Raw genomic sequence first — 25567 nt, forward strand, 5'->3', positions numbered from 1 at the left:
ACCGGGGGACTAGTAACTATAACACTGATGAGCCATCGCTTTCCAAAAAGCAGGAAGATGAGCTCTCCTCCAATCTCAGGCCTCAAGTCTCCCACGCCTACGTGGAGGGTCCCTAATTGCTCTGCAGCCCTGGCTTCCACCATGCACATCCAGTGCCCCCAGCCGTCCCCAGGTCCGCTCAGATCCCTCATCTCCTGAGGGCCCTGAGGTCACGGCCCCACCGCCTCTCCAATGTAGGACCTGCGTTGGCCGGATGTGGGAAGACTCCTCTCCCTCCTCAGCCACGCCTGTCAAGACCGCCGCCCAGAGCCCTGCTCAGGTGGCCGCTGTGCTCCAGGCCCACAGACCCCTCCTCCCACCTCCGGGATAGCCCCTTCCTCGCCCGCTCCTGCCCTGACCGCTGGCCTCCACTCCTGGCAGAGAAGGATGTTTTGTGCCCATATCTCCAAGTTACGTGTATATGCACACATTGTGTATAACGGAAGGCACACGAGAATAGGAATGATAGAACACAATAAAAAGAAATAGAACATGTTGACTTTTTTCCTCACGCCCCTCCCGTCTCTCCTCCAGCCCCTCTGTCCCGCGCAGCCACTGACAGACCAGCCTCCCCAGGCAAAGCTCCGCTGGGGTCACCACACTGCTGAAAAGCGCGCCTTCCGTTCCTGTGCACCCCTCACCCCATTCAGTCTTCCCCGGAACGGCCTCTGGGAGGCTTTTGCTGACCATCTCACCTAAAACTGCTGCTCCCCCTACCCTGTCCTGACCCAGCACGACCCAGTTCCTTTCCCTGCTTTCTTTTCCGGCCAATACTAGGCTCACCTTGTTTGTCTCACTCACTGTCTGGGGGGCCCCCTCTAGAACATAAGCCACCAGCTTCACACTATTCACTGCTGTGTCCCCAGTGACTGGATGAGTGCCTGGCAGTCAGAGTGCAGGAAATGGTTGCAAATGAATGAACAGTAACAGTAATGATAACAGTAGCTAATAATCATCAAACATGTGCTTTGTGCAGAGAAGTGTTCTCATTTCTGCTTTTATCTGCACAGTGATCCACTAGGTACTATTATTTTATCCCCATTATACAGACAAGGAAACTGAGGCACAGACAGGCTAGGCAATTTGTCCGAGGTCCCAGGGCAAGGTATAGGCAGGTGTGGCTTTGTGGCTGTGCTCAGCTCTCTACAGAGAACAGTGTCTCCCCTGCCTCCAGATAACATCCAGACCCCTTTGCCTGGCATCCAGAGCCCTTGGTGACTGTCTCTACCACCCCTACTAACCTGTGTTCCTACTGCCTCCTACACCCCCGGGCTCTGCTGTGTTAAGCTGCCGCTGTTTCCCTGGGCTTTTGTTTGTTCTCTTGCCTCTGCTCCGATGGTGTCACCCCTGTACCCCCTTTAAAGCCCAGCTCAATGGCCACCCCCCGCCCGGAAGCTACCTCTGACCCCATCCCCCCCCCAGCTGGAAGGGGAGCCCAGCCTGGGTATCCCTCTGATGGCTGTGTCCCTAGAGACATTTTGTGAGGGGTCCTGGCTACGCCCCCGGACAGCACGTACTGCTGACATCCACCCTTCTATCTCCCCACCTCTGGCTTCAGGCGCGGAGACTGGAAATTCTGGACAGGGTGTGGTCAGTGTCGATGCCACTGGATGGCCCTCTCCTAAGCACCTCACTTCCCTGGTGACCACAGTCACATCAGTGGCTGACTCCTCAGGCCACAAGCAAGCCCGGGGGAGGCACAGACCTGCCCTGCACCCCATCTGTGTTTGTGGCCGGCAGTCCCCCTCGACAGGGAACAGAGGTGATGGGCTGGCCCCGGGACCTGCGGGGAGAGACCCAGCCTCTCAGACCTGGAAACTCAGACACTCACATACATCTGAGCTCTAAGTGTGGCCGGGCTGGCACTGCACCTGCCTCACGTCCTCCGAGACTCCGCTCTCGAGGTACTTACTGAGCACCTACGACACACGGGGCCTCTGCAGGAGCAAAGACCACACGCGTCTGTCCTTCCGCCTGGGCCTCTGCAAAACCTGTCCCCTGGGAGATAGACACGCAGGGCTGCCCGCTGTCTTCCAGTAACACGACTCTCTCCAAGCTCCCGCCAGAAGCGTCCGGGGTGTATCTGGCAGTTTCAGGTTCCGGAGCCTGGCGGCTGCGGGGGCAGCAATACAGAATGTTCCTCCCACTGTAGGCTGCCTCCTGACTTGCTTCCCTTTGGGGGTGGGTTCGTGTTCATTTCCAAGGTCCCAGGGCTGCCTGTGGGCGGGTGAGACACCACAGGCCTCTCCCATCTAGATCGCTCTGGAATAAAAGCCAACTTGGGAGAGTGGGGACTAAATGATTCCAGAGCTTCGTTTTGTTTTCGATTTTTAAAATATATTTTATTTCATTTTCATTTATTTGTTTTTTGGCTGCTTCGGGGCTTAGTTGCGGCACGCAGGCTCTTCATTGCGGTGTGCGGGCTCCTCTCTAGTTGTGGCGGGCGGGCCTAGTTGCCCCGCAGCATGTGAAATCCCAGTTCCCCGACCAGGGATCGAACCCACATCCCCTGCATTGGAAGGCGGACTCCCAGCCACTGGACCACCAGGGAAGTCCCCAGAGTTTTTATAACAAGAATCAAGGTGTATGTTGCAGTGGGGGGTGAGGGGGGAGCCTTAAACACCAACACAACAATGTAGATGACGCCCTGTTCTGTGTGGGTCCCCGTGAAAACAAACACGGCACCGAGTGTCTTCTTGGTTCCATGTCTTCGGTGACAGGTCTGGTGCCTCTCCTCCCTCCTCGTGATGAGGAAACAGACGACGGGGGCTGAGCTGAGTCATGATTGAGAAGGTGGGAGAGAGGATCCAGACCCCCAAGGACTTCTTTGCCGTGCTGTCCAAGTTGTAGGGGCAGGCGAGTGCATGGCCTGCGCTGCTCCCTGATCCCTTCGTTTTAAGATCAAACAGAAGGACACAGGCGCAACGGGCTGGCCATTTTTCCATTTTTCCCCAGTGGAGCCTCTTTCCTCCAAAGAGATCTTAAGAGTGGACAGCTGCCCTCCCTCTTGGTTTGGCCCCCTCCCTGGGTCTCTGAGGCAGCACTGGGGACCCCAGGGCTCTAGGGTACCCCGTTGGTCAGCCAGTGTCAGGGGAACATGGAGGGTTCGATCCCTGCACCCAAGCCTTGTGTGTGACCTTGGGCAAGACCATCAACTTCTCTGGGCCTGTTCACCTGCCAGGTGGGGCCTGAGGCTGGCCCGCCTCTCAACCAAGAGGGTGGAAGCCTGGAGCCTTGGGTGCCCGCATTCTCGGCTTGCTCCTGCGGGCATGATGCTGGGCCCTGCCCCTGCGACAGCGAGGCCAGCAACGTGGGGCGGGTGAATTCAATCAGCTGTGATGCACTGGGAGACCAGCTGAGGCCAGAAGTCACGATGCATTCTCCGATTCAGCCTCCCGAGGCACAGAGCTGGGAGTGTGATCTCCATCTCACTCCCTGTCTCTTTCTTAATTGGCTCAGAACTCAGGCCGTAAACAGAGGTGTACTATTTCCCCAAAGCCTCCAAAAAATGTGATCGGTATTGTCTTTTCCCACTAAAACTATGAGCAACTGCCAGCCACGTCACCTCTGCATCCCTTAGCACAGGATCTAGCACTTAGTAGGTGCTTAAGGAAAGGCTGTAGATTAATGGACACTGCTTGCGGGTCAGAGGAAGGCAACCATCTCTGTGGCCCAGGTCGATGAGGAGTCAGAGACCAGAGAAGCCACAGCAAGTGATGCTCCCCTGATCCCTTCACCAAGGGCTAAATTCAAGTGAAAACAAAAAAAAAAAAACCAAAAAAACCCCACAAAGGGCCTTTTGAGCTCATTAAGAGATATAAGAGCTTGTACAGAAGGAACAGCAACACAGAGGGAAGCTGGCTCCGGGAACGTAAAGCTGATGGGCTCCTAACAAGAACACAGTTCAGTGCAATGTCAGAGCCCCCGCTGCGGGGCAGGCTCTGAAGGGTCACTCTCTGAAGAGGTCACAGGGACAGAGTCTGTCCTGGTCGCTGGCAGCTGACAGCCTCTAACCAAAGGTAAGGTGCCACTCAGGGTCACGGACACTTTCTACCCCTTTCTGAAGCTCAGACTAAGCTCTGACGGTCCTCTCTGGAATCCCTTGCCTTCTCCTTGCTACCAGGTTACTATGAAAAATGCTGGAAATACCCCTCCACCCCACCCCTGCTTGCAAACCCTCAATGGTTCCCAATTGCAGGTGAATGTAACCCAAATGTTTTTTTTTTTTTTTTTGCGGTACACGGGCCTCTCACTGTTGTGGCCTCTCCCGTTGCAGAGCACAGGCTCCGGACGCGCAGGCTCAGCGGCCATGGCTCACGGGCCCAGCCGCTCCGCGGCATGCGGGATCTTCCCGGACCGGGGCACGAACTCTTGTCCCCTGCATCGGCAGGCGGACTCTCAAGCACTGCGCCACCAGGGAAGCCCTAACCCAAATGTTTTTGCTTCCCGTTCTAAACTAGGACCCTGCTACCTTTTCACCCCCTCCGTGCTCAATTCACGGTCTCACCTCCACACCTCGGCTGTGCTGTACCTTCTGCCCAAAGTGCCTTCCCTGTACTGTTGCAGACCCATCACTCCTCACCCTGGGCTCCCCCAAACCTCACCCTGCACACGACGTCCCCCCAAACCCCACCCTGCACACGACTTCCCCAGACAGGCCTGGGTGTGTCACCCCTCCACCGCCCTGCGTGCTCTGGGGAGCCCCTCACCCCAGGCTGCCTCGTGCTCCCATGACTCGTGTTATCCCCTAGAGGTCGCGTCCCTGGAGGGCCGGGATCAAGTCCGCTCCCCTCTGCGCTGCGCCTCGCGCAGAGGGCTTTCCGAAATCATTGGCCAAACCAAGCTAAAGATGGGATCTGAAAAGGGCTGAGCTATAGTGCTAAGGCCCGGGGCCTCTTTCCTCCTCAGTGGTGAGGGGGGCTCCCTATAGGGGGACCTGGAGCGGGACGCACCCACAGCCCCGCACAGGGCCCAGTTTCCTCACTCGTTCATTCGCTCTTCCGACACCTGTCAAGCACCTGCTTCACGTCGGCTGCAAGGCTGAGAACCGGCTCCCATTGCCTGCCTTGGGCTCAGGGCTGTTTGGGTCGTGCGCCGTGCAAAGGCGCTGGGCGGAGTGGGGTTGACCAGCCTGGACCCCGCTGGCCAGCTGTGAGCCTGGCGTAGGGCTGCATCTGCCCCTGGAAAGCGAGGAAGCTCTTCTCACCAAGGTGCCTTCAGCTAAGGCACACCTTCTCCCTGGGGCTTAGCCTACCCAGAGGGGACATTTCTGTGAGACTCACACAAAGGAGCCGTGTATGTGAGAGGCGGCCCGAGGGCTGCACCTGTGTGCATGCCGTCAGATCCTCCATCCCACCAGAGGTCTGGCGGAGAGGGATGCAGGAAAAGGCGCGAGGGCCGTCAGCTTCTCTCAGTCTTGCAGGCAGCAGGGAGTTAGGCCTGCAGACTCGCTGACCCCCCGAAACCATTTCCTTTACCCCAAACCCTGCTGCCCTAGACAGAGGAGACTTGGGAAACAACCTTAGCAAGCTGGTCCTGGGACAGCCTCTGGCGCGGAGGGCAGAGCAGCGCCAGGGCTGGGCGCAGGTGTCTGCCGGGAGACAAATGTTTTTGTCTCCACCTTATTCAGCATTTCCTCCACAGCATTTCCTACCTGCCACATGCACTTACAAATCATTATTTTATCACAGATTACCACAGCTTACCCTTCCGCCTCCCCATATCCTCAAGTCCATCCTCTAGTAGGTCTGTGTCTTTAGCTGTGACAAAGCGAGACAGAGGCATGGACATGTATACACTACCAAATGTAAAACAGATAGCTAGTGGGAAGCAGCCGCATAGCACAGGGAGATCAGCTCGGTGCGTTGTGGCCGCCTAGAGGGGTGGGATAGGGAGGGTGGGAGGGAGGGAGACGCAAGAGGGAAGACATATGGGAACATATGTGTATGTGTGACGGATTCACTTTGTTATAAAGCAGAAACTAACACACCATTGTAAAGCAATTATACTCCAATAAAGATGTAAAAAAAAAAGATTGAATCAACAATAAAAGAAAAAAAATCATTATTTTACAATGGGGAGAGGGAAGGGGGCGGGGCAAGGGAGGGGTAGGGGACTAAGACGTATGAACTATTAGGTATAAAATGAGCTGCAAGGATATATTATACAACGTGGGGAATATTTTATAATAACTATAAATGGAGTATAACCTTTAAAAAATAAATGAAGATACAATGCTGATTAAGAAATCATTGTTTTAACAGTTATTGAGTGTTTGCTCCCTGTTGAACACTCCCATGCATTATCTTGTGTGACTGTCAAACTGTCATTTTGCAGAGGAGGGCACTAGGGTGTGGGACCAGGATTTCAACTAGTCTGAGTCCAGAAGCCAAGCCCTTGACGGTACCGCACAGGCGCCTTTGTAACCCCCCTTGGCTGCCAGGACGCCACGTCTCCCGGTTCCCTCCCGCCTTGCTGACCACTTCCTTTCTGTTGCTTTGGCTTTTCCTCTCCTCCTCAAATCTTGAATGTTGGGGGCTCAGGTCCGGGGCCTGGCCCTTTCCCTTCTCCATCGACCTTCTCTTCTTAGGCCTTCTCATCACACCCCTTGGCTTTAAATCCCCACTCGCAACTTGATGTTTCTAGCCCAAACCTCAAGTGTAGACTTGAATATCCAGCCACCTGCCTGACAACTTCACTGTGGGTCCTCAGGCACCCGACGCTCCCAAGTTCAAGCAGGGCTCTGGCTGCTCTTGCTCCCCGACCCCTACCCATCGGTTCCCACCACCCAGGCTGCCCGTGGCAGGAAGAGGAATCACCAGTTACCCGCTGGCTCCAGCTCCCAACACCGGAGTCTTCCTTTTCCTTCACCCCTACATCTAACCCATCAACAAGTCCTATCAGTTCTGCCTCGAAAATGCAACTCAGGTATCCCCCTCTCTCCACCCTCAGACCGGCCGTTCCCCGCAGTCACGCAGACCAAAGCTCCTGACCTTGCCTCCCCACGGCACTGTCTCCCGTTCTGTGCCCCACGTTCCGCGGGGGTGATCTTGTAGCAACCTCCCTCTGATCCTTTCATCCCCCCGCTTGCCGTCCTTCAACAGCTTTTCAGTGCTTTTAGGAAGAGATCCTGACCTGGTCACCAGGACGCTGGCTCGTCTGGCCTCGCCTCGGCCACGTGATTCTTCCTCTCTAGGCTTCATGCCCTGCGGCCCTGCCATGTCTCTAACCTCAGGGCTCACGTGGCCCACAGGCCTGTCCACGTGTGTCCTGTGCCTGCCACGTGCTCAGGCCTCCTCCAGTCCTGGCTGGGGAAGACCTCTGTTCCCAGTTCTCCCAGAGCCCACACTGCTGCTCCGGGGTACTCGGCACCGTGGAATTAAGTGCTTCTGCAATTGTTATGTTTCGCATGTGTAAACTCCGTGAAGGCAGAGCCCGTGTCCGTCTGCTGACCACTGAGCTTCAGAGCCTCACCCTGATGACACACGTAAACAGATGCTCACAGGTGTGTGTTCCATAGCCGAGTGCCCGCCCTGGGCAGCGGCTGGGGCTCTGGGGCCACACTGGTTGGGTCTGACTTCTGGTTTCTCCACTTATTAGTCATGTAACCTTAGGCAGGTGATGTGAGAGCTGTGTCTTGGTTTTTCCATCTGTAAAATGGGGTGATTAAAGGGTATTTATACCTTATATGGCTATCACAAGGACTAAACAAGTTAAGACACATAAAGTCCTAGGATAAGGTCTGACACATGCACGGTGCTTGGTAAAAGTCAGCTACCTGCAGGTTGTAGACCATGAATCAAAACCTCCCAGGGCAGCAGATGGGGCAGGTCTGGCGGGGCTGACCCACAGAGACTGGCACCGTGTCGGGTCAGGCCTGACCCCTGGGTACCACATGTTCCCTCCTGCAAGCACTCCCTGTACAGTGACCCTCACGCCACCTGTCTGGGAGCTGTCTTCATCTTGTCATGGTGGCCATGCCACAGGATTACCCCTCAACCCTGCCGATGCAGCCTCCCGGCGGCTGGGAGGAACCTGGAAGGGGGGAAGGGCAAAGGGGACAGGCCAGCCAGGGCCAAGGAATTTGTGAGAGTATCACAGCTTTACATTCCCAGCAGAAATCAGAAAATCTGACCTTGCACATCTAAGAATAGCTGTTGGTTTCGACGGTGAGAGATGCCAAAGTGAAAGCTATAATTATTAGTAAGTAACAAGCAGAAATTGTCCACCTTCTGCAAAGTCATTTTTAGCTGCCATCCCAGAAGTGGAAATTGAAGGATGGACACCAAGAAGCTGCTTGGCTTGGGAAAGGCCCTGGTTCAACTCTGAATGACTGTGAATGTATGAATTTCCAAAGGCCAGTGATAAAGTGTGCATTCTAAAGAAAACAATGTATGACTCCCAGGGAGATAGGTCTCAAGGTGCAACAAACATCAAGTGCTCTAATTCAGCTCTCCTGACTCCTGCCCAGTGAGACCACAGAGGTGCTGGCTTCTATTTGGCCTGGGTTTCCCTTCTGCAAAACAGAGGAAAAGAACCCTTCGGACCTTCTTTATAAGATGGTGTATATACAAATGGCACTAGAAGCTACTTGGGACTTTCAGGAAAAGAGACCATAAAAATGGGTAGTTTCTCTCTAAATATCATGTGATACCCAGATGCTATAAGGAAAAGCTTGATAAATGTAAAAAAAAAAAATTTGGCAAAAAACCCCCAACAAAACCCCAAAACACAAACAAAATTAAAATGGGGGGAAATACTTATAGCACATATGGCACAAGGCAAATTTCTTTGACACATAATAAGTGCTTACAACTCAAAAAGAAAAGCTCAGTATCTAAGAAGATAAATGGGCAGAAGCCATGAGCAGACAACTGAAATACCATCTTCACCTATCAGATGGGCAAAGATCTTGAAGTCTGATAATTTGCTGTGTTATAAAGAATGGGAGAAAATGGGCATTCTCATCTTGTTGACTGGAATGCAAACTGGCACAATTCTATGGAAGGCAATGTGACAGAATTTACCAAAATTAAAGAGTATGCACCCTTTGATCCATCAATTCCACTTTTAGGAGTTCACCTTACAGGTACAGAACCATCTATAGACGGCTACTCATTGACGCATTGTCTGTAGCAGCAAAATACTAGAAATAATCTAAATGTTAATCAGTGGGCTACTGGTTAAATTATGGTAAAATCATACAATGGACTTACTATCTGATGTGCCGACAGCCAATGATCTCCAGCGAGTGTTACACCCCGGCAGGTGTGCACACACTAACGGTGGTTGCCGTGGGGGAGTGTGACTGACACTCGGGATGGCAGGAAGCCTCTCATGTCACGTCTTTTGAACTGTGTATCATGTGCATGTATTAGTTTTTCAAAAATAATTTAAATAAAATTGTCACATGGGTCCGAACAAACCAAGCAATAAAACATGTACAACCCATGCCCGTTGGCCACCAGGTATCCTGTGAGGAGCCTGGGGCCCTGGGGTCAGAAGTGTCCAGGAAGGAGGAGGAGGTACAGAGGGAAGGGGCGCCCAGGGCATGGGTCCCACCACACAGGACGGGAGGGACCCCGGATGGTCAAGCATCCCTGGACTTCCTGGGTCTGTGCTCCCCACTGGGCCTGTGGCTGATTTCCTCACAGAGCAGCCAGAGGCTCAGGTGTCCCAGTCATGATCTCTTTGCCACTCAAATGACACACAAGTGGCTCAGGGACCTGCTCATATAATAGGCTGGAAATCTGAGGTCGTCTCAGAGTGGCCTTACCTGACAGCCTCAAATCTGGGGCCACCTCCTGCACGGGCCTCCACCACAAGCTCCCACTACACGCAGCTCACCAGAAAAAACAACCAGGAGAGAAGAGACCCACAAACGCCACAGAAACACCATGGCCTTGGGTGTGAGGCCTTGATCTAGTTTCTTCCAAAGCTTGCGACATTTACAGCATCTGGCAGTATTGTTAGAGCTGACGATGGACGCAGATGTTACCTGGTTTCCATAGGTTGTCAAAAAATGTGAGTCACTTTTAGTTTGCCACCCAGAGCAGTAAGGCTCAAACCACATATGGTAAAACCTTACAGTTCAGTGGAAGCTTCTTTTATGAATTCCTTCTGAGTTTACCTCTTCAAAGACCATATTGAATATACGATACAATTCTAATCTTGACTCAAAGTCAGTGCTTTGAAAGAGTCAGTATAGCACCAATCCTATAAAGATGATAATTTGCTTCATTCATACATACTATAGAAGCGGGATTTATATTCTGCCTGGAGTTTAAGGCAAGTATGATATTCCATTTCCAGAATTCAATTCCACCAACTCATAGAACGTTAAAAGCCACACGCATTAATAGCAATGAGAGATTTATTCTGTCCTATAGGCTACGGCAATGGGAAAGGGAGGTCACACGATTCATAAAACTTCAAGGATAACTCCACAAGGAATCTTAGCTGCCAGGTTCTTCAACGTTCTAATAAGCAGCTACAAAATTTCCTTCCAAGCGTCATGGTGGGTCACGTCAAGAGGAGCAAAGCCTGGATAACTGAGTGGGGGGCAGCAAGCCACTGGGCAAGGCGGTCCTGGAACTCAGTGACCCTCACCAAGGTCATTAGCTTCTCCGAGCCACAGGCAAGAGAAGCAATGCCTGGGAGGTCAAGGGAGCTGCTTCCAGCCTAGAAGGATCACCTTCTGCCCTTGTGGTTTCGTAGACATTGGCCCTTTAAAAACTCAACTTCAGGCCCATTTTGAAGGACAACTCTGCCCCTCTACTAAGCCCTGCAGGTTCCGCCAGTCTCACCTGGCCTGGACACTAAAGGGAACCCCTTCTCTTTTTGTTCTTTGCCGTCACTGCTCATGAGGGCGACTGAGTAAGACAGGCACCAGGTCCTAGACTGGGGACCAGCTTTTCTTCAAGAGAGCCGCAGAGGAAGGCATGACTGCTGTTCCCGGGCCCTTGAGTCAGCCTGTCTAGAACCCAGTAAGAGGCTGAACTCTGGCCAGCATCTGCACAGGAAGAACAATCGGCACATTCGTGATTCATCCCTCTTTTGTCTTTCTGCTTAGAAGAACATAATTTGTTCATTTACAGTGGTTGTTTTGGCTCAATTAAAGATGCCAACATGGAAGCGGCTGACTGAGCTCGGCTCTGGGACATGCCAAACCCAGGTAAATCCAATTGTGTTTCTTACACAAAGGTTCCAAACAAGGTTGGACATCATACAATTAGCCTTGGCAAAAAAAGGAGTAAACAGATGGCCAGTGGTGGGTAATAAGTGCTTTTGCAGCCAAACCTGGGCTTTTGCCGTGCACCCTGAGAGTTGAGCCTGGGAAGGCCTTGCAGATCAAGGGGGAAAACTTGAGAAACAGAAGTTATCTCTCCTATGGAACTATAAATATGTAAGTAAATCAATAGCCACCATTTGCTCTGTGTACTGGGATTCCCATTGCTAAAATGTCTGCAGGCTGGATTTACTGTGGCGACTTCCTAGCTACGCAGAAGCAGCCATGTGAAGCTGGAGGAGGGGCTGTCACACCTGCCTTCTGGGCTAGCTTCCAGTCCGGCAGCTGCTGGTACCTGCCTCGCTCTCGGAGGATTACGAGGAGCGCCATCAGAAGGGAGAGGTCGGACATCAAAACGCCGTCGCCCCACCCCCTCGGCTTAGATAAAGACATCTGTGTCATCAGGACACCTGGCCCCTCTCCCAGGGTCTCTTAGACTTCACCACCAGGCTGTGCCAGGCACTGTGCTCACCAACCCTAGGAGACGATGCTATTGACCCCACCGTACGGATGAGGAAACCGAGGCTGAGAGGGGAGGCTATCACCTCTAGCCTATGCAGCTGTTGGTAAGTAGCAGAGCTGAGGCTCCACTCCAAGGCTGCAGGACTGCCAGACCTCCGTCGGGTCTGGGACACCACGCTCTGCTGTTCCCCTCAAAGAAAGCCTGGGGTGTAGATCTCTGGCCCCTGCTACAGCATAAACCCTGCGGCCCAGGCCGCAAGCTCCCTCTGGCAGCGCGGCAGGTGGGCGTGGGGTTGAAGGGCGGGGCGGTACCTGCGTGGAGCCAGATCTGCGCGAGCGTCATCCAGGGGTGTAGCGGGCCCTGCTTGGGGGCGCTGCTCTGCAGAGACGACGCCACTTCCGACAGTGCCTGCTCCACTCTGGAGGCTGCTATCGACGTGGCGTGAACAGAGCCTGCGGGAGGGTGTCGGGAAGACGGCATCAGAGGTGAAAGGACAGACCCAGAGCCAGCCACCGACCCACACAGCCAGCCGTCCCCCTCACACACAGGCACGGGTTCAAGACGTACACACGCCCCTCCCTCACGATGTTTCTGAGGTTTACGGTCCTTACTGTCCATACAGTCACTATGGCCTGGCACCTTAGTTTCTGTCCATTGCTTTAGCTCGTCTCTTAGGACAGAGCACACGCTGCGCAAATGCTCCGTCCGGGAGCTGAGTCGAGCGCAGGCTGAGTGTCGGGGCAGGAGGGGCACAGCTAGCCACGAGGCCGTGACACGCTGCTGAAACTTGGCAGGCGTGAGGTACCACAAAGGGAGGTGACAAAGCACCCCTGCCTGGGCCTGAACCTAGAAACTACCTGGGGGGCAGGGGGAGGAACCACACTTGCCCCCTGGGGCAGGATTTGGCATAGATGGAGGCCATGCTCAAGACAAACCCAGCAACCGCCCGTTTCATTCCCTGGCCTTTGAGGCATCTGGAACCATATTCTAGGACATGGCTTAAAAACTGTAGACAAAGCACAATTTGCCTGCTGTCTAAGCAGGTGTCTGTCACTAAGGCTAATACTAGACTCGCTGAGGACAGGTTACAGCAAAGTGGCCCGGAGCTCAGGAGCTGCACCCGCCTCACTCTTCTGTAGAAGCTACTGTCCCGAGAACTGGGGGAGGCGGCAGGTGGAGCACATTCACTGGCCAAAGGGCTTCTATTCAGAAGTCAAATGACACATTCCTCTCCACGCTGACCCTCGAGAGGACCTGGCGATCGGAGGCCACCTCCCCAAACAGGGGCTCTTTCCCCACTTCTTTCCAACATCCGCTCTTGGAGGAATGGTTTCAGAACTGAGAGCGGGAGTCTTGGTTATTTCGAATTTAAAACTGGTGATATTTATATTCACTGGCAACATTCTTAATTTATAACTCATCGTAAAGTGTAATATGGAGATAAACATTCCAGCGCCGTCAGTGGTAACTATCAACCTATCATGAGGTTGAAAATGGTGATAATATGGAGAGGTAAGTGCTGACTACTCAAATAAATTTCACTCTGGGTAAAATGAGATTGTGAGCATAAAAATAATTTCTGTTGGGGCTTTGAAATGCACCAAGTTGGTCCTTTTTATGATAGAAAAATATTAATCTAGAAATGGGAAAGTATAGTCTCAGTATGGCACAAACAGCCAGCAACTGTTATTCTCACAGTTACACATTAGAGATTATCTTATTAAAGTCATAAATGACATAAGAATGTCTTCTATTTTCATGAGTATTTAAGGAAGAGAGCTTCTAAAAGTTCTAAACAGTGAATAAGACATGAAAGATTTGAAAAGAAGAAAGCATAAAATTATTACTTTCAGACTCTATGATTGTATTTCATGAAGACAAATAAAATCTGGAAATTAACTGATCTGAAAAAAAGTTTTTTTTTTTAATAAAAATTAATGTATTCATTTTTAAGACTACCTGCAGCAATAGACTGGCCATCCATATTCCAACACAAAGGAAACATGGATTTTTCTAAATACACTCAAATCCTTCAGTGGGGTGGGGTTGGTGGAGGTGAAATGCAGGAGGTGGATGGGAACCAGACTGGGAATCCAGCTTCTGTGGATAATCCACACACAGCGCCCACGGGGAAGGGTATGAGGAGGGCGCCTCTGGAGAAGGACCAGTGAGTCCTCCAGAGCGAGCGCTGCCATGCAAGGAGGATCTCGAGGCCCAGTTCAGCGACACTGATCAATATCATTATGATCCAGGAGAACTGGTGAAGTTCAGCTAAGAACTGACCTTGCTTAGACGAAGTGTGTCGGACTACCTAAAAAAACCCTAAACAGCAAAATGATTAAACGGCTGTTGATTTTTTTGGTCTTGTTTTGTTTTTAACCTTCTTATGGAAAAATCAATGCTTTAACTTTGATAACAAGGATTTGATGTAGTTTCCCTGAGACTTTTAACAGCAACTATTAGTAAATAAGTAAGGGTGTTGTTGCTACATTCTGACATTATCAAGCCGACTCACCTCCTCACTGACTACCTTCAATAGTGGTTCTCAACTTTGACTTCACATCCGAATCGCTTAGGGATTTTAAAAAATCGTATGCCATAGCTACAGCCCAGACGGACCAAATCATGGACCCTAGGGGTGGGACCAGGCATCTATCTGCTAATAGCCCAGGTGGTTCCAAGGTGCAGCTAAGCCTGAGGCCCCTGACCTGGGGAGAGAGGAAGCAGGTGTTATTAACTGACATTTGGTCAAGAAAAGCCTGCAGGCGTCCTCCACACAGGCCAGCCAGCCTGAGCAGTCCTGCCTCCCTGCAGCCCAACAGCCTGGGGAAAGAGTACCGGGAAGACCTTGTTCTTTAGGACGGAGGTTCTCAGAACCCTCTCGGTCTCAGAATCCCTTAGGAGTCTGCAAATTTACTGAGACCCCTCAAGAGATCTTGTTTACACGGGTTATATCTATTGATATTGACACATGAGAAACTGAAACTGAGAAATGCTCATAATATTTAGTTATTCATTTTTTAAAAAGAACAATAACAAACTACCGCTCTAGAAAAATCCTACACATTTTCTACCAGGTTCTCAGGCTCCTTTGCTACAAGGACTTGTGACTTTTGGAGGGGCTAATTTTGCTTTTTTGGATTAACTGTTTGGTTCACAAATGCACTCATCAGAACTAACGTCAAAGTTCCTTCTCTTTGTGGCATCTATATACAACTAAATTAATGAATTCTTCACATAACAATCTGTAAAATAATAAATTTTAATTTATTATTAAAATCAATGTTTCACTGTGAGTAAGGTCTGGCAAATGATGATGATGATGATGCCAGCAGTGGTGATTATCGGCTTTAGTGAACGTGGCCTGTTTCAGGCACTCAGATTTGCACTTTACCTATATTATTTCACTTAATCTTTAAACAATTCTTGGAGGCAGGTAACACTGTTACCTGCATTGTTTAGGTGACAAAACTGAGATTTTAGTGAGTATCTTACCCAAAGTCATACAGCCAGCAGGTGGCAAAACCAGGACTCAAACACTAGCCTCTGAATCCAGCCCTGACGCCACCTCCACCAGGAAGGCTGCCGTGAACCTTCTGTTCCTTCTCCCTTCCACCCTCGTGTAAAAAGTTAGGCCTCGGGTCCTCAGTGCCCCAGCTCACCCTGTGGGAATGGTTATCACCGTACAGACCACACTGTTTTATGTTAAAAGTTGATGTTAACTGTCTCTCCTCTGAGACTGGGTGGTTCTGGAAGACAGGAACATGCCCTCCATTTAGGTATTTTCAGGGGCTAACAATGCCAGGCCCACGCAATGTACTTGGTAAATGCTTGCAGAATGACGAATGAATGAATGGAAGAATGAGTATTGTCAAAACACACATCACGGTGTGAAATTTAGAAGAGTGGCCCCTCTTTGGGGAAGCTCGTCTGGGTGCCCTACTCTCCTTCCCTAATGGCTCAGAGGCCAGAACCTTCCCCGTCTCAAGGGGCTTCTCAGCATGGCTGTGCTCACTTCCAACAACCTGGACTAAGAACCACAGTGGTGCACAGCTGGATTAACACTGCACTCGCCTAGGGGCTTCCCATCTCTAACGTAACTAACCCACTTAAATAGGGAGGGTAACTGAGGTTCGTCAGAAATAACCGTTTCCTTCCTAGTCGATCCCTCTTCACACACACCTCACAGGGGCAGAGACCCTTCAGGTTCTGTACTAGGGATGGATATTAGGGCATTCAGTACTTATTAATAATGGTGGGTGACTTATGATAATGGTAAAACTATTTAATAGTTAATGTGTACTCTTTCTGGCAATAGCATAGTATATCAAATTCTTCCACTGGGTTAGCATTTGGAGGAAAAAAGGGATAAACATCATTATGAATCAGAATGGATAGATCTGATTACAATGAATCAAAACAACCTGTAACTTAACTGTTTCATAGGATTGAAAACGGTAAGTGCCCAAACAGATTTTGATTTCTGTTGGTAAACACCTAGAAATGCTAGTCTAACCAACCTATTTTTACAGCAACCCTTTTCTTTCTCACCAAAGCAAATGTACTCCTACAGCGTGCATGGGGCTTAAGAGGATTATTCCCCTAAGGGAAATGGACAAATTGAGGCTTGAGAAAGGAATTAGAGGGAGGAATAGAAGACATATTTCTAACTTGAAATCCAAGACTCTGGAGAAATAAGCTTCCAAATAATCAGGTTCGACAGGTAAGCCAGCAAATGTGTCCGGCCACTGTACATCTCTTATTTATCACGTTAATTTGAGAAGCGCTTATCCCTGTCGTAACCCTGAGAGTCGAGCAGCCACCAAGTCCCTCAGTCACAGGGCACAGTGGCTCTGAAAAGCTACTGCAAAACCAACTGAACCAACAGCTGACACAGGCAGGTGAGAGCGTGCCCTAAAGTCTGGCCTAGGCTCTGTAACCTGATTGCCCCAGTGGTCAGGGGGCATAAGATGCCCTGGAGCTGAGGAGATCTGAATTTCCTCCCTCCTAGAGGCCCAAGAGGAAATGTTATCTCGGACACCTGATACATGGGCGAAGTGCCACTTGAAGAATTGTTCTGATCCCTACATCTGGGGTCTTTATCTGAGTCCTCCCCACCCCGGACCACTGTCTGGGTGGGGTGGGGGACAGGGGCAGCGAAAGAGAGGCCCCAGGAACTGCAGTGGAGTCATCTCCCCATGGGCTGAGGGGCCAGGAACCCAGGCCCCTGACCTCAGGAAGCTGAGTCCAAGCTCAGCTTGGAGGATGTCTGCCCCACATTCCTATCATTTGCTGAAGCCTGCGGAGAAACCCTGCCACAAGTAGGACGCCGGGCACAGCCAGGTCAAGTTGCCGTTGCAGTTGAAGCCTTTCCAAAAATCCTTTTCCAAAGCACACTACACCTGCGGTCCATTTCACACAGACCTCAAATGTGGCAATCACATGTGGACCCTATGTCAATATCCAAGGCTCATCATTCAAAGGGATCCCAGAGCCAATAATTCTGTGAAGCAAAAGGCTCAATAAATTATGTGGCCTAGTTATGTTCCATCACCTGTATTTTCACAAGCAGGGTCACTGAGTGCATGTCATGTATTTATATTCTAGCTACCCTTTTGGCTGTTCTGGTCGCATTATGTAAGCTGCTATGGTGTAAGGTCTGAAGGATGTCCACCTTCACTGTCCCCTCATATCTTCACAGCATGTAGAAGATGAACAGGTCTCAGATGCAGCCCTGCAGCCTGCTGACTTGGTGAGCAGCACAGTCCAGGAACAACAGACAGCTATGTGACTTGATGTGCGAAAAAAATCCTCTACCAAAGAGACATCAGTAGGCACATCTCATAGGTGTTTGCTCAGGATTCAGGCTGCTCTTTGCTTCCCGGGCCTGGAGAGTTAACTCGGATGCCTCATATGCATGAATGTGAGAGAATGCAGAGCACGTGGTCGCGCCCCAAGTTCCATCTCTCTGCTTGTCACCCCCATTCTTTCTGCCTAATGCCGCCGCAGCAGATACTTGCTCTCCCCACGTTTTTCTGAAAAGAAACTGAGTGTGCAGAAATTACCCACTGCTAATCAATCTCCGTACTTATTTTCCCTCAGTCCTGAAGGGATTCAGTAGTATCTGTCAGTAGAGTTTATTCAGCTTCCGGTTCTTAGAAGCTGTGCCCCCAAAACAATGAAAGAATTAAAGAAAAGTGCAGCCCCCCTTCTTAAAGACCCTGCAAACTAAACAACGATCTGAATGACTAAGCATTCTGCCCGAGACCTTTGCTTAAAATTTTTCGGTTTTAACAGGAAAAGGATGCCTGTTTCTCAAGATAGGGCTTGCGCGTAAATCAGTGCAACACTGCGGACTGCTGGCAAGCCCAGTGACCTCACACCTGGCCCCTGTGCTCTAACCCGAACATCCTTGGACCCGAGGAGACAGTGATGACTGTCTCTTCTTTTCTGAGGCGGGAGGAGAGAAACGAGCGTCCGCTCTCACTTCAGCACTCAAATTAGGCAGAGTTTTCTCCGTACCTTGAAAACATGAGCCATTTTCCTCCACTCCCCACCCGGCCAACCCCGGGCGAGGACAATTCCTATGTTTGCTGGAGGCAGTCCTGCCTCTCGAGGAGGCTGATCTGGGGGTGGTGGGCTCTTCACAGCACGCTGTCAGAGATCTCCCTTCCACATTCTGATCCCTCGAGGGCTGCCCCCTGCCCTCTACACAGCATGTCCACCCACGTGATGAGGCCGCGGGGCTGGGGCGGATACAGGGGCCACTGCTGGGTCTATCCAACTCCCACCGACTATGGGGCCTCTTGGTTGTGGGTCCTGCCGATAAATAGCTCTGGGGGTCATTCTAGTAGATACTTTCCTTTTTTCATGGAGTGAAAAAGGAGGTTAAGATAGCCAAGGAAATCTGGACAGCCAACCCATGGTCCCAAGACGAGATCACAATTTCCAAATGACTTTAACAGAATATCAGGCACAGTTGAAACCTGACAGGATGTGCCTTCTCTTGAAAGGGGAAAGTCCTTCCCAGGGGAAGCTTTAGGGAAGGATCCCCCTAAGGCACGGGTATGTGGTCACCAGTGGGCATGCGGGGCTGGCCTGCGTGCTGCTGATGGGGCTGGCGGAGCTAAGCGGTGCACATGCAGGGAGGGGCCCGCTGTGGGGGGTGAGCCGAGAGACGGCTCTGGGCGGGGACAGCACCTTCTGGAGGACTACACCGGGCAGAGGCTACCCACCTCCTCAAACCCTCCGCAGTGCATAGCCACGAGGCCGTGCCTCTGGAATGAAGTGTCCTTCCGCCTGGGAAAGGCTTTGGTCTCTGATGCAGCCGATGGGAGAAGCCTCCCAGGCTCAGGCCGTAGTCTAACGGCTGGTCACATGCTCAACTTCTCCCCGGGTGCCATGTATTATTGACTTGTCCATCTCCTAAAATTCCATCCGACCTTGTTTAAAGAAAGACACCCCAGAACTACTTAAGGAGAATTAATTTTAATTTAATTAAAATGGCAAGAAAAGGTTTATACTTGAATCATTAGGGCTGAATTTTTAAAGCTGCCACTCCTCGAAAGCAGTGGGGTCATCACTAGAGTGATTTTTTTTTTTCACATATAGGTGACAAAAATGACTTTATTCTATTAAGCAGTAGCAGAGGGTGAAATTCACCACCTGACTAGTCAATTCCTGATCATGACAGATGTTTTTGAATCTTAGAAAAATGCGAAGTCAATCATAAAATGCCAGCCACAGTGGAAGGAGACAAAACTACTACCTTGGCTTTACTTCTCACCTTATTTCCTTTGATGTTTTCTCATTAATGTCTGTTCTCTAGTCCTGGTTCCTAAAGACAGCAGCAGTTTCCCCAGAATTGGTGATATGAAAAATGAAGCTGTGCACCCAAAGTCAGCACGTTCTTGGAGAGAAGAATAAAACCTCAACCCACGCTTCTCTCCAGAATGATGACTGCTGGGGCGCTCACTGCTGGGGGCGCCTGGGGCCCTCAGGTCTCAGGAGTGAGGGCAGCGCGCGGGGTGGGGGTGGGGGTCCTGGCGGCCGCATCCCAGTCCGGCTCTCCCCACCCACCTGGCCGGTCACTGCCCTCTGGAGGCCACAGAGTCCGGGCTGCAACTCGGGGAGAAAGGCACCTGGCAGAGGCTTGAAATCAGGATCAGCTACCGGCAAACCCCAAAGGTGTGTGTGAACAGAATAATCAGTCAACTAAGACCTTTACAGATGAGGAAGCTAAGGCCAGGAAGGTTAAATGAGTTGCCCGGATTCCTCTGCAGAACTGGCCCCTGAACCCAGGTTTCCTGACCCTCGAGAGACTTGGAGCTGTTTTTATGGAAATAGTTAAGTCCCTTGTATACATATGTCAAGCCTCACTTTAACATATTTAAAGGGAATTGCTTAGTCTGCTTTAAATTCTGGTAGAAGTAGTTCAAGTTTTATGATGTCTGATTAGCTTATTTTAGGAAAACGAATTATTAGAATTGTTTTCTATGAGCAATAATGGTTGAACTGGAAAGGAATTTTAAGATTCAACTAGTTCCCTCTACGCCAGATTTACAGATGAGCCGCACTGGGGAGGCTGGACGTCTCACACTTTTGATCAGCCCCCGTGGGGTTGCTGACCAAGCCACTGCGCGCCCCTACTCGGGCATTTTTCCTGCAATGCCTTCTTCTGTAGTCCTTCCCAGACAAGTGGTGCCTCCTCAGTGTTTACACCCGAGCTGCAGAAAGCATTAGAGAGACTGGGAGAGCTGGGCCCCAGCGGGAGGGGTGAGCAAGCGGGTGGCAGCTTCAGGTCCAAGCCATCTCAACATTCCTGATCAACGGCCACAACACACACTGCATGGTGGGGTCAGCGTGATTCTGGAGACCCTCAGAAAAGTTCACAGAGAGATTGGTAAACTACTTACTAACTGAAAAAAGGGAGGGAAAACCATGAAAGTGTACTTCTGGAGAGTTGCCTTGGAACAACAAATCAAACCAAAAATTAAAACGAAGAAACAAACATTTGAAAAATCAAAATTAAGGCTAAAAAAGCAAATGGAGTTCTAATAACCTTCCAACTGTAAGTCTGGCTGTCTGGAATCAGATTTCAATTCAAGAGTGACCTATGTTTTTCCACTAACAATGATTTTTTCTTTTTTCTTTTTTTTAAAGCAAAGAAAGGCCAACTAGGCATTCCCCTCCACATTTAAATGTTCACTCAGCACATGAAAGCTGACCAATTCATGTAATGTGTTTTGTTTCCAGGGCAGGAAATTCCAAAGGGAAGGGAAACATAATCAAACAAGCAGTTTTCAGATCTTTTCCACACGTTAACTCTAATCATGATTCCAACAGTTTGTAGGGTTGGGCTAGCTTTCAATCCTGTGAAGTAAAGGATTGGAGGGAGAAATTCATAAAACTTCAGGTCTTGGCTATGTGTCCTAAGGGAAAGAGTTGGGATTCAAATTCATTATAATTTTAATCAAGAAATTCTACATTTACTAGCAATGTATGTTATGTTTTCCCTTCTCTAACTAAATGTTGTATTTATGGGGCGGGGGGGAGGGGAACAGTCTTACTTAAAACACCTGGTTACTGGCTATGCACTCCCTAAGGATGGAAGATGACTCAGAGCTTCACAGAGAATAAACAACTGAGCACCTGCTTGGTACATATTACATTCAGCAGAAAGCTCAGTGGGTGCTCATCACCCTAACAATTTGCTAATAAATCTGATATAAGGTGCCCCACCAGAAGAGTCTGGACTTCAATCTTCAGAGGTTTAAAGGGACACAGGGCTCCTTGGGATGCAACAAGATAACTACTGGCAGGGTGTGGAGGTAGGTGGGTTCACTGTGCAAACGAGAAAGGGTGGGGCAGTGGGAACATCTAACATTATTCTAGAACAGTAAGATCCCATTTTAAGACCCCCAAAAACTGGGCAAAAGTCAATGGAATAAACAATTTTTTCTGGAAAAACCAAAGCAGAAAAAAACAAAGTTGGCAATTGCCCGTAGGCATCATATTAAAGGGAAAATGTCTATTTTAAGAAGCGGATTAAATACAACAGAAGCAGTTTGTACATTTTATCTTCATCTTCCATTTCATAAAACTGGGATTGCCGTTGAGGCTGAGTTCAGAACACTTAATATGCAGATAAGTAAGGTCAGAGTGTTTCTTGGTTTGAATTATTTATTTTAGATCATAGTCTCCTTTCTGCCCGACTGTGTGTGTGTGTGTGTGTGTGTGTGTGTGTTTAACACAAACACAGCAGGTTGCCATCAGAAAGATAAGCGCATTAGGGAAAGTAGTTCTTTCTGGCAGCAGCTCCCCTTATGAGCTTTTGTTTAGCATATAACTGAGTGTTTGGAACAAAGATAAGCCCTTTTAAATCATGGACATAGAGATGAAATTTTCTGGCCGTGTTGCGGGTAAAGTGAACATTAAATAAATGAGTGGAAGGACAAGGGTGGATCTCCTGGTGAGATCCATATTTAGGTGCCGTTTAAGGGCTTTATCAACCAGTGTCTCATTTCAATACAGGGATCTTTTTTTTTTTTTTCCATTGACAGGTTCCTGAACACCCTAAAACAGACTTTCAAATTTCCCTATTATTTAAAATCAAGATTAGATTAAGATACTGTTCAATTTCCCTGCATAGTTTCATGACACAAGCCCTACATTTTCCTTCCTTGCAAACAGAAAACAATTTATAGCATTGTTTTTCAAAATGTAGTATGCAACCCACTGGCATCGGGATCATAAGAAGGTATTTTATAAAGCCAGATTCTTGGGCCCCACCTCAGGCCTTCTGAATCATAAGCTCCGGAGGTAGGGCCCAGAGAATCTGCAGTTTTCAAAGCTCTCTGGGTGATTTTAACGCACAGTCAGGTTTGAGGACCACATACTTAAAAGGCATATGACCGATATCTTTAGAATACTACCTTGATTACTATATAGTTGTTGAATTAATTTCTAAACTGAAAACCAGAAATAATTAGGAGTAAATTGTTATTTGCAAAATGTTCTCATTTGTCTTTTTAAAAACTGAGATCTGTATGAATTTATATCAACTCCAGGAAAGCACAGAAGTCCCCAAGAACTAGAAGCGATGTTCCAGAGAAGCTTCTATTGGTTCTGCTCTAAACAGATTTCCTTTACTTTTTAAAAGGGAGGTTGGAACTTGGGCACCAAGGTCTCCTTCTGCCCACAGAGTTTTTGGATTTTCAAACTAGCAAGATTTTCTCTCAGGTAAATTTGATGGAGTTTCCGACCCAGCTTATCAGTTAGGAAGATTATCAGAAAATAAAACATCAGCCAAATGAAGCAGATCTAACAAGAAAGGAAAAAAACCATAAACCATGTTTACACAGAGAGGGTTCCTGGCGGGGACCTGGGTCACTGACTGAATGAGCTGCCGGGGGCCACACAAAGGTATCGGGTTTGGGATGAGAATGAAGATGAGAAGATACAAACAGGTGGAGAGAAGATTCGGTTCTTGAAAGAGAAGAGGAGGAGGAGGAATCTGACACTAAAAAAGTGAAAGAGAAAAAAAGAAGGATAAAGGCAAAAAAACTTTAGAAACGCAAAGAAAAAAATAAACTGGCTTTTAATATACTCACATAAGCTGCAAAGAAAATGAGGTCATGTAATACACAATCATTCCTCTACTTGACAAGAGAATACAAGTGCTTTTCGAAGAAAACAAATTTGCTGTTTTTTCTACTGGTTATTTAATTGTTCTGCAACACCACCACGGCATAAAAACATCTCATTTACCTGGGCACAGGTTCAGCAGTATGATCCATTGAACATAATACCTCTTTAACCTAGAACACCCAGGACATTCTGGAGGAAAAGAAACTATTTGCCTTTCAATTGGAACGGATTAGAACTTGACTTTTCCCTGATTTGTTTCTTATGAGAAGCACTTATATAAAGTTTACTTGAAAACTAAGGTCTTTCTAGGTGCAGACACTGAGGTGCAACAATGGGTCAGGTCCCCGAGTCGTGACAGTGGAGTCTAAGCTTGCTAAGCTGGTCTACGGTTGGGTCCACTGGCCGGGCACTTTGAAAAGGAATCTATCACTGTCACTTCCATGCCTTCAGCTGGAGAGATGCACAGCAGTAGGGAGAACCACTGCAGTGACAAACTTAAATTTTTCCCAGCCAAAATGGATCAAAGTTTCAAGGTAAAAGAATCATTACTACCAATCGGTGTCTGGTAATATCTACCAATGATTAAAGACAAATCTCCTTACTCCACATCCTGTTTTGAAGGCAAAAGGAAGAAAAAGAATTCTTTTTCCTCCTCTATTTAAGGAACTAACGTATTCTGAAAAAAGGCAATGATTCAAAGCTCCAACGTTAAATGACTGTCACCCCATTTGATTCCTCTCTCTTGGTGGCTAGGACCTACTGGATGACAGAGGTGGGGGGAAGGGGACCCAGAGGTGATATTAGAAGGGAAAGCATATTCTTTAAGGGTTTTCCTTCAGTCTGCCACATCCATTTAATAAAACCAATGTCCACTCTTTAGCCGCAGTGGACTCAGCTAGTCCAAAGCTTCTAGACATGGGTTCCCCTTACGTTATAGCACAGATCTGCGTATGGACAATTTCAGAGGTGGAAAACCGTACCCCAGTTAATTATTCACTTTCCAAAATCAAGAACACTGAGCCTGTACTTTATAATGACCCAGATGTATAATAATGGTATCTCGGTTATATTTTTATAACTGAGCTCTTATCTGTTTGACATATACACTGAAATTTTAACAGGCAAAATGTGATGTCTGAGATCTGCCTCAAAATAGTCCACAAAAACTAAGTGTGGGACAGCAGAGATACAGGAAAAAAGAATAGGAATTGTTGAAGGCTGCTGGTAGGTACATGGGGATTCGTTATACGAGTATTTCTATTTTGGTATACTTGAAATTTTTCCACAGTAGAAAATTTTTTAAAAAAGGAAATAAATTTTAGTTCTGGAAGACAAAAACAACAATCCAAGAGGGCCTGTGGCTTCACAGAGGAGTCTACTGCACACTGGGTGACTCAGAATTGGCAGTATCACAACCGTGGCAGGTCACCTCAGCTTTGGCCACACGTCTTTGCCGGCTGTGCTCTTTGTCGGATGCATTTCGAAAAGCAGAGAAGCACTGCAGAAGTCTGAGGACGTTCTCCCAAACAGATGCAGAGGAATCCTCAGGGCATGTGTAAAGGGACACGTCACAGGGGCTGTGCGGCACGTATGGTGCACGTATGGTGGAAAATAGCATATGGTATGCTATTTTCAAGTCAAGGGACACGGGAAATCAGATCTAATCTTATCGGCATGGGAGGGTAAACAAAAAGCTAATAAAAAATGGTTATCTTTAGGGAAAGGCAAGATGGAAGGGCAGGGATGGAAGCAAAACATCTCTATGGAACCTTCGGAATCAGAGTTTGAACCAAATCTGTGGGTCGTTCACGAGACAGGCAGTCCCCACTGATGCACTAATAAGAACCGCTGCCCTCCTGCGACCACCCACGGGCTGAACTATATAAACCTGGGCTTTATTAATCAAGATGGAGGCATCTTTTCCATTTAGAGGCGAGCCTTCCTAATTTTTAAGTCTCTCTGATTTAAACGATCACTTCAGAATGTTTTACCATCATTTATAATCAGTCTGCACCTGATAAGGCCTGCTAACATGGCCTTCCGTTTCTCTGATTCCTGGCCTCCTGGGTAAGTAACTGGTGGTGTGAAAAGCAACGATCTGGGGCTGTGGGGGCAGGGCCGGTGAGAGG

At 49.0% G+C, this 25567-nt stretch overlaps 1 protein-coding gene across 5 annotated transcripts in view; it reads right to left on the reverse strand.

The window, feature by feature from the left end:
* TTC7B (tetratricopeptide repeat domain 7B) overlaps window positions 1-25567 on the reverse strand; it is a 242417-nt gene that overhangs the window by 33063 nt on the left and 183787 nt on the right. Inside the window, exons 18-20 of one of the 5 annotated variants that reach the window (XM_081230322.1) lie at window positions 23149-23310; window positions 20705-20755; window positions 12101-12241 (exon numbers count right to left, since the gene is read on the reverse strand). The exons of 1 other annotated variant lie outside the window; for it this stretch is intronic. In XM_081230322.1, coding sequence (XP_081086448.1) covers window positions 12101-12241; window positions 20705-20755; window positions 23149-23310 — 354 coding nt within the window. Of the gene's footprint in view, window positions 1-10393; window positions 11051-12100; window positions 12242-20704; window positions 20756-23148; window positions 23311-25567 lie in introns of those variants that run through there. 3 more of the 5 variants (XM_081230321.1, XM_081230318.1, XM_081230319.1) reach the window with 3 other exon arrangements.

Source organism: Mesoplodon bidens (assembly GCF_964165515.1).
Source record: "Mesoplodon bidens genome assembly, chromosome: 3".
NCBI classification, from domain to species: domain Eukaryota; kingdom Metazoa; phylum Chordata; class Mammalia; order Artiodactyla; family Ziphiidae; genus Mesoplodon; species Mesoplodon bidens.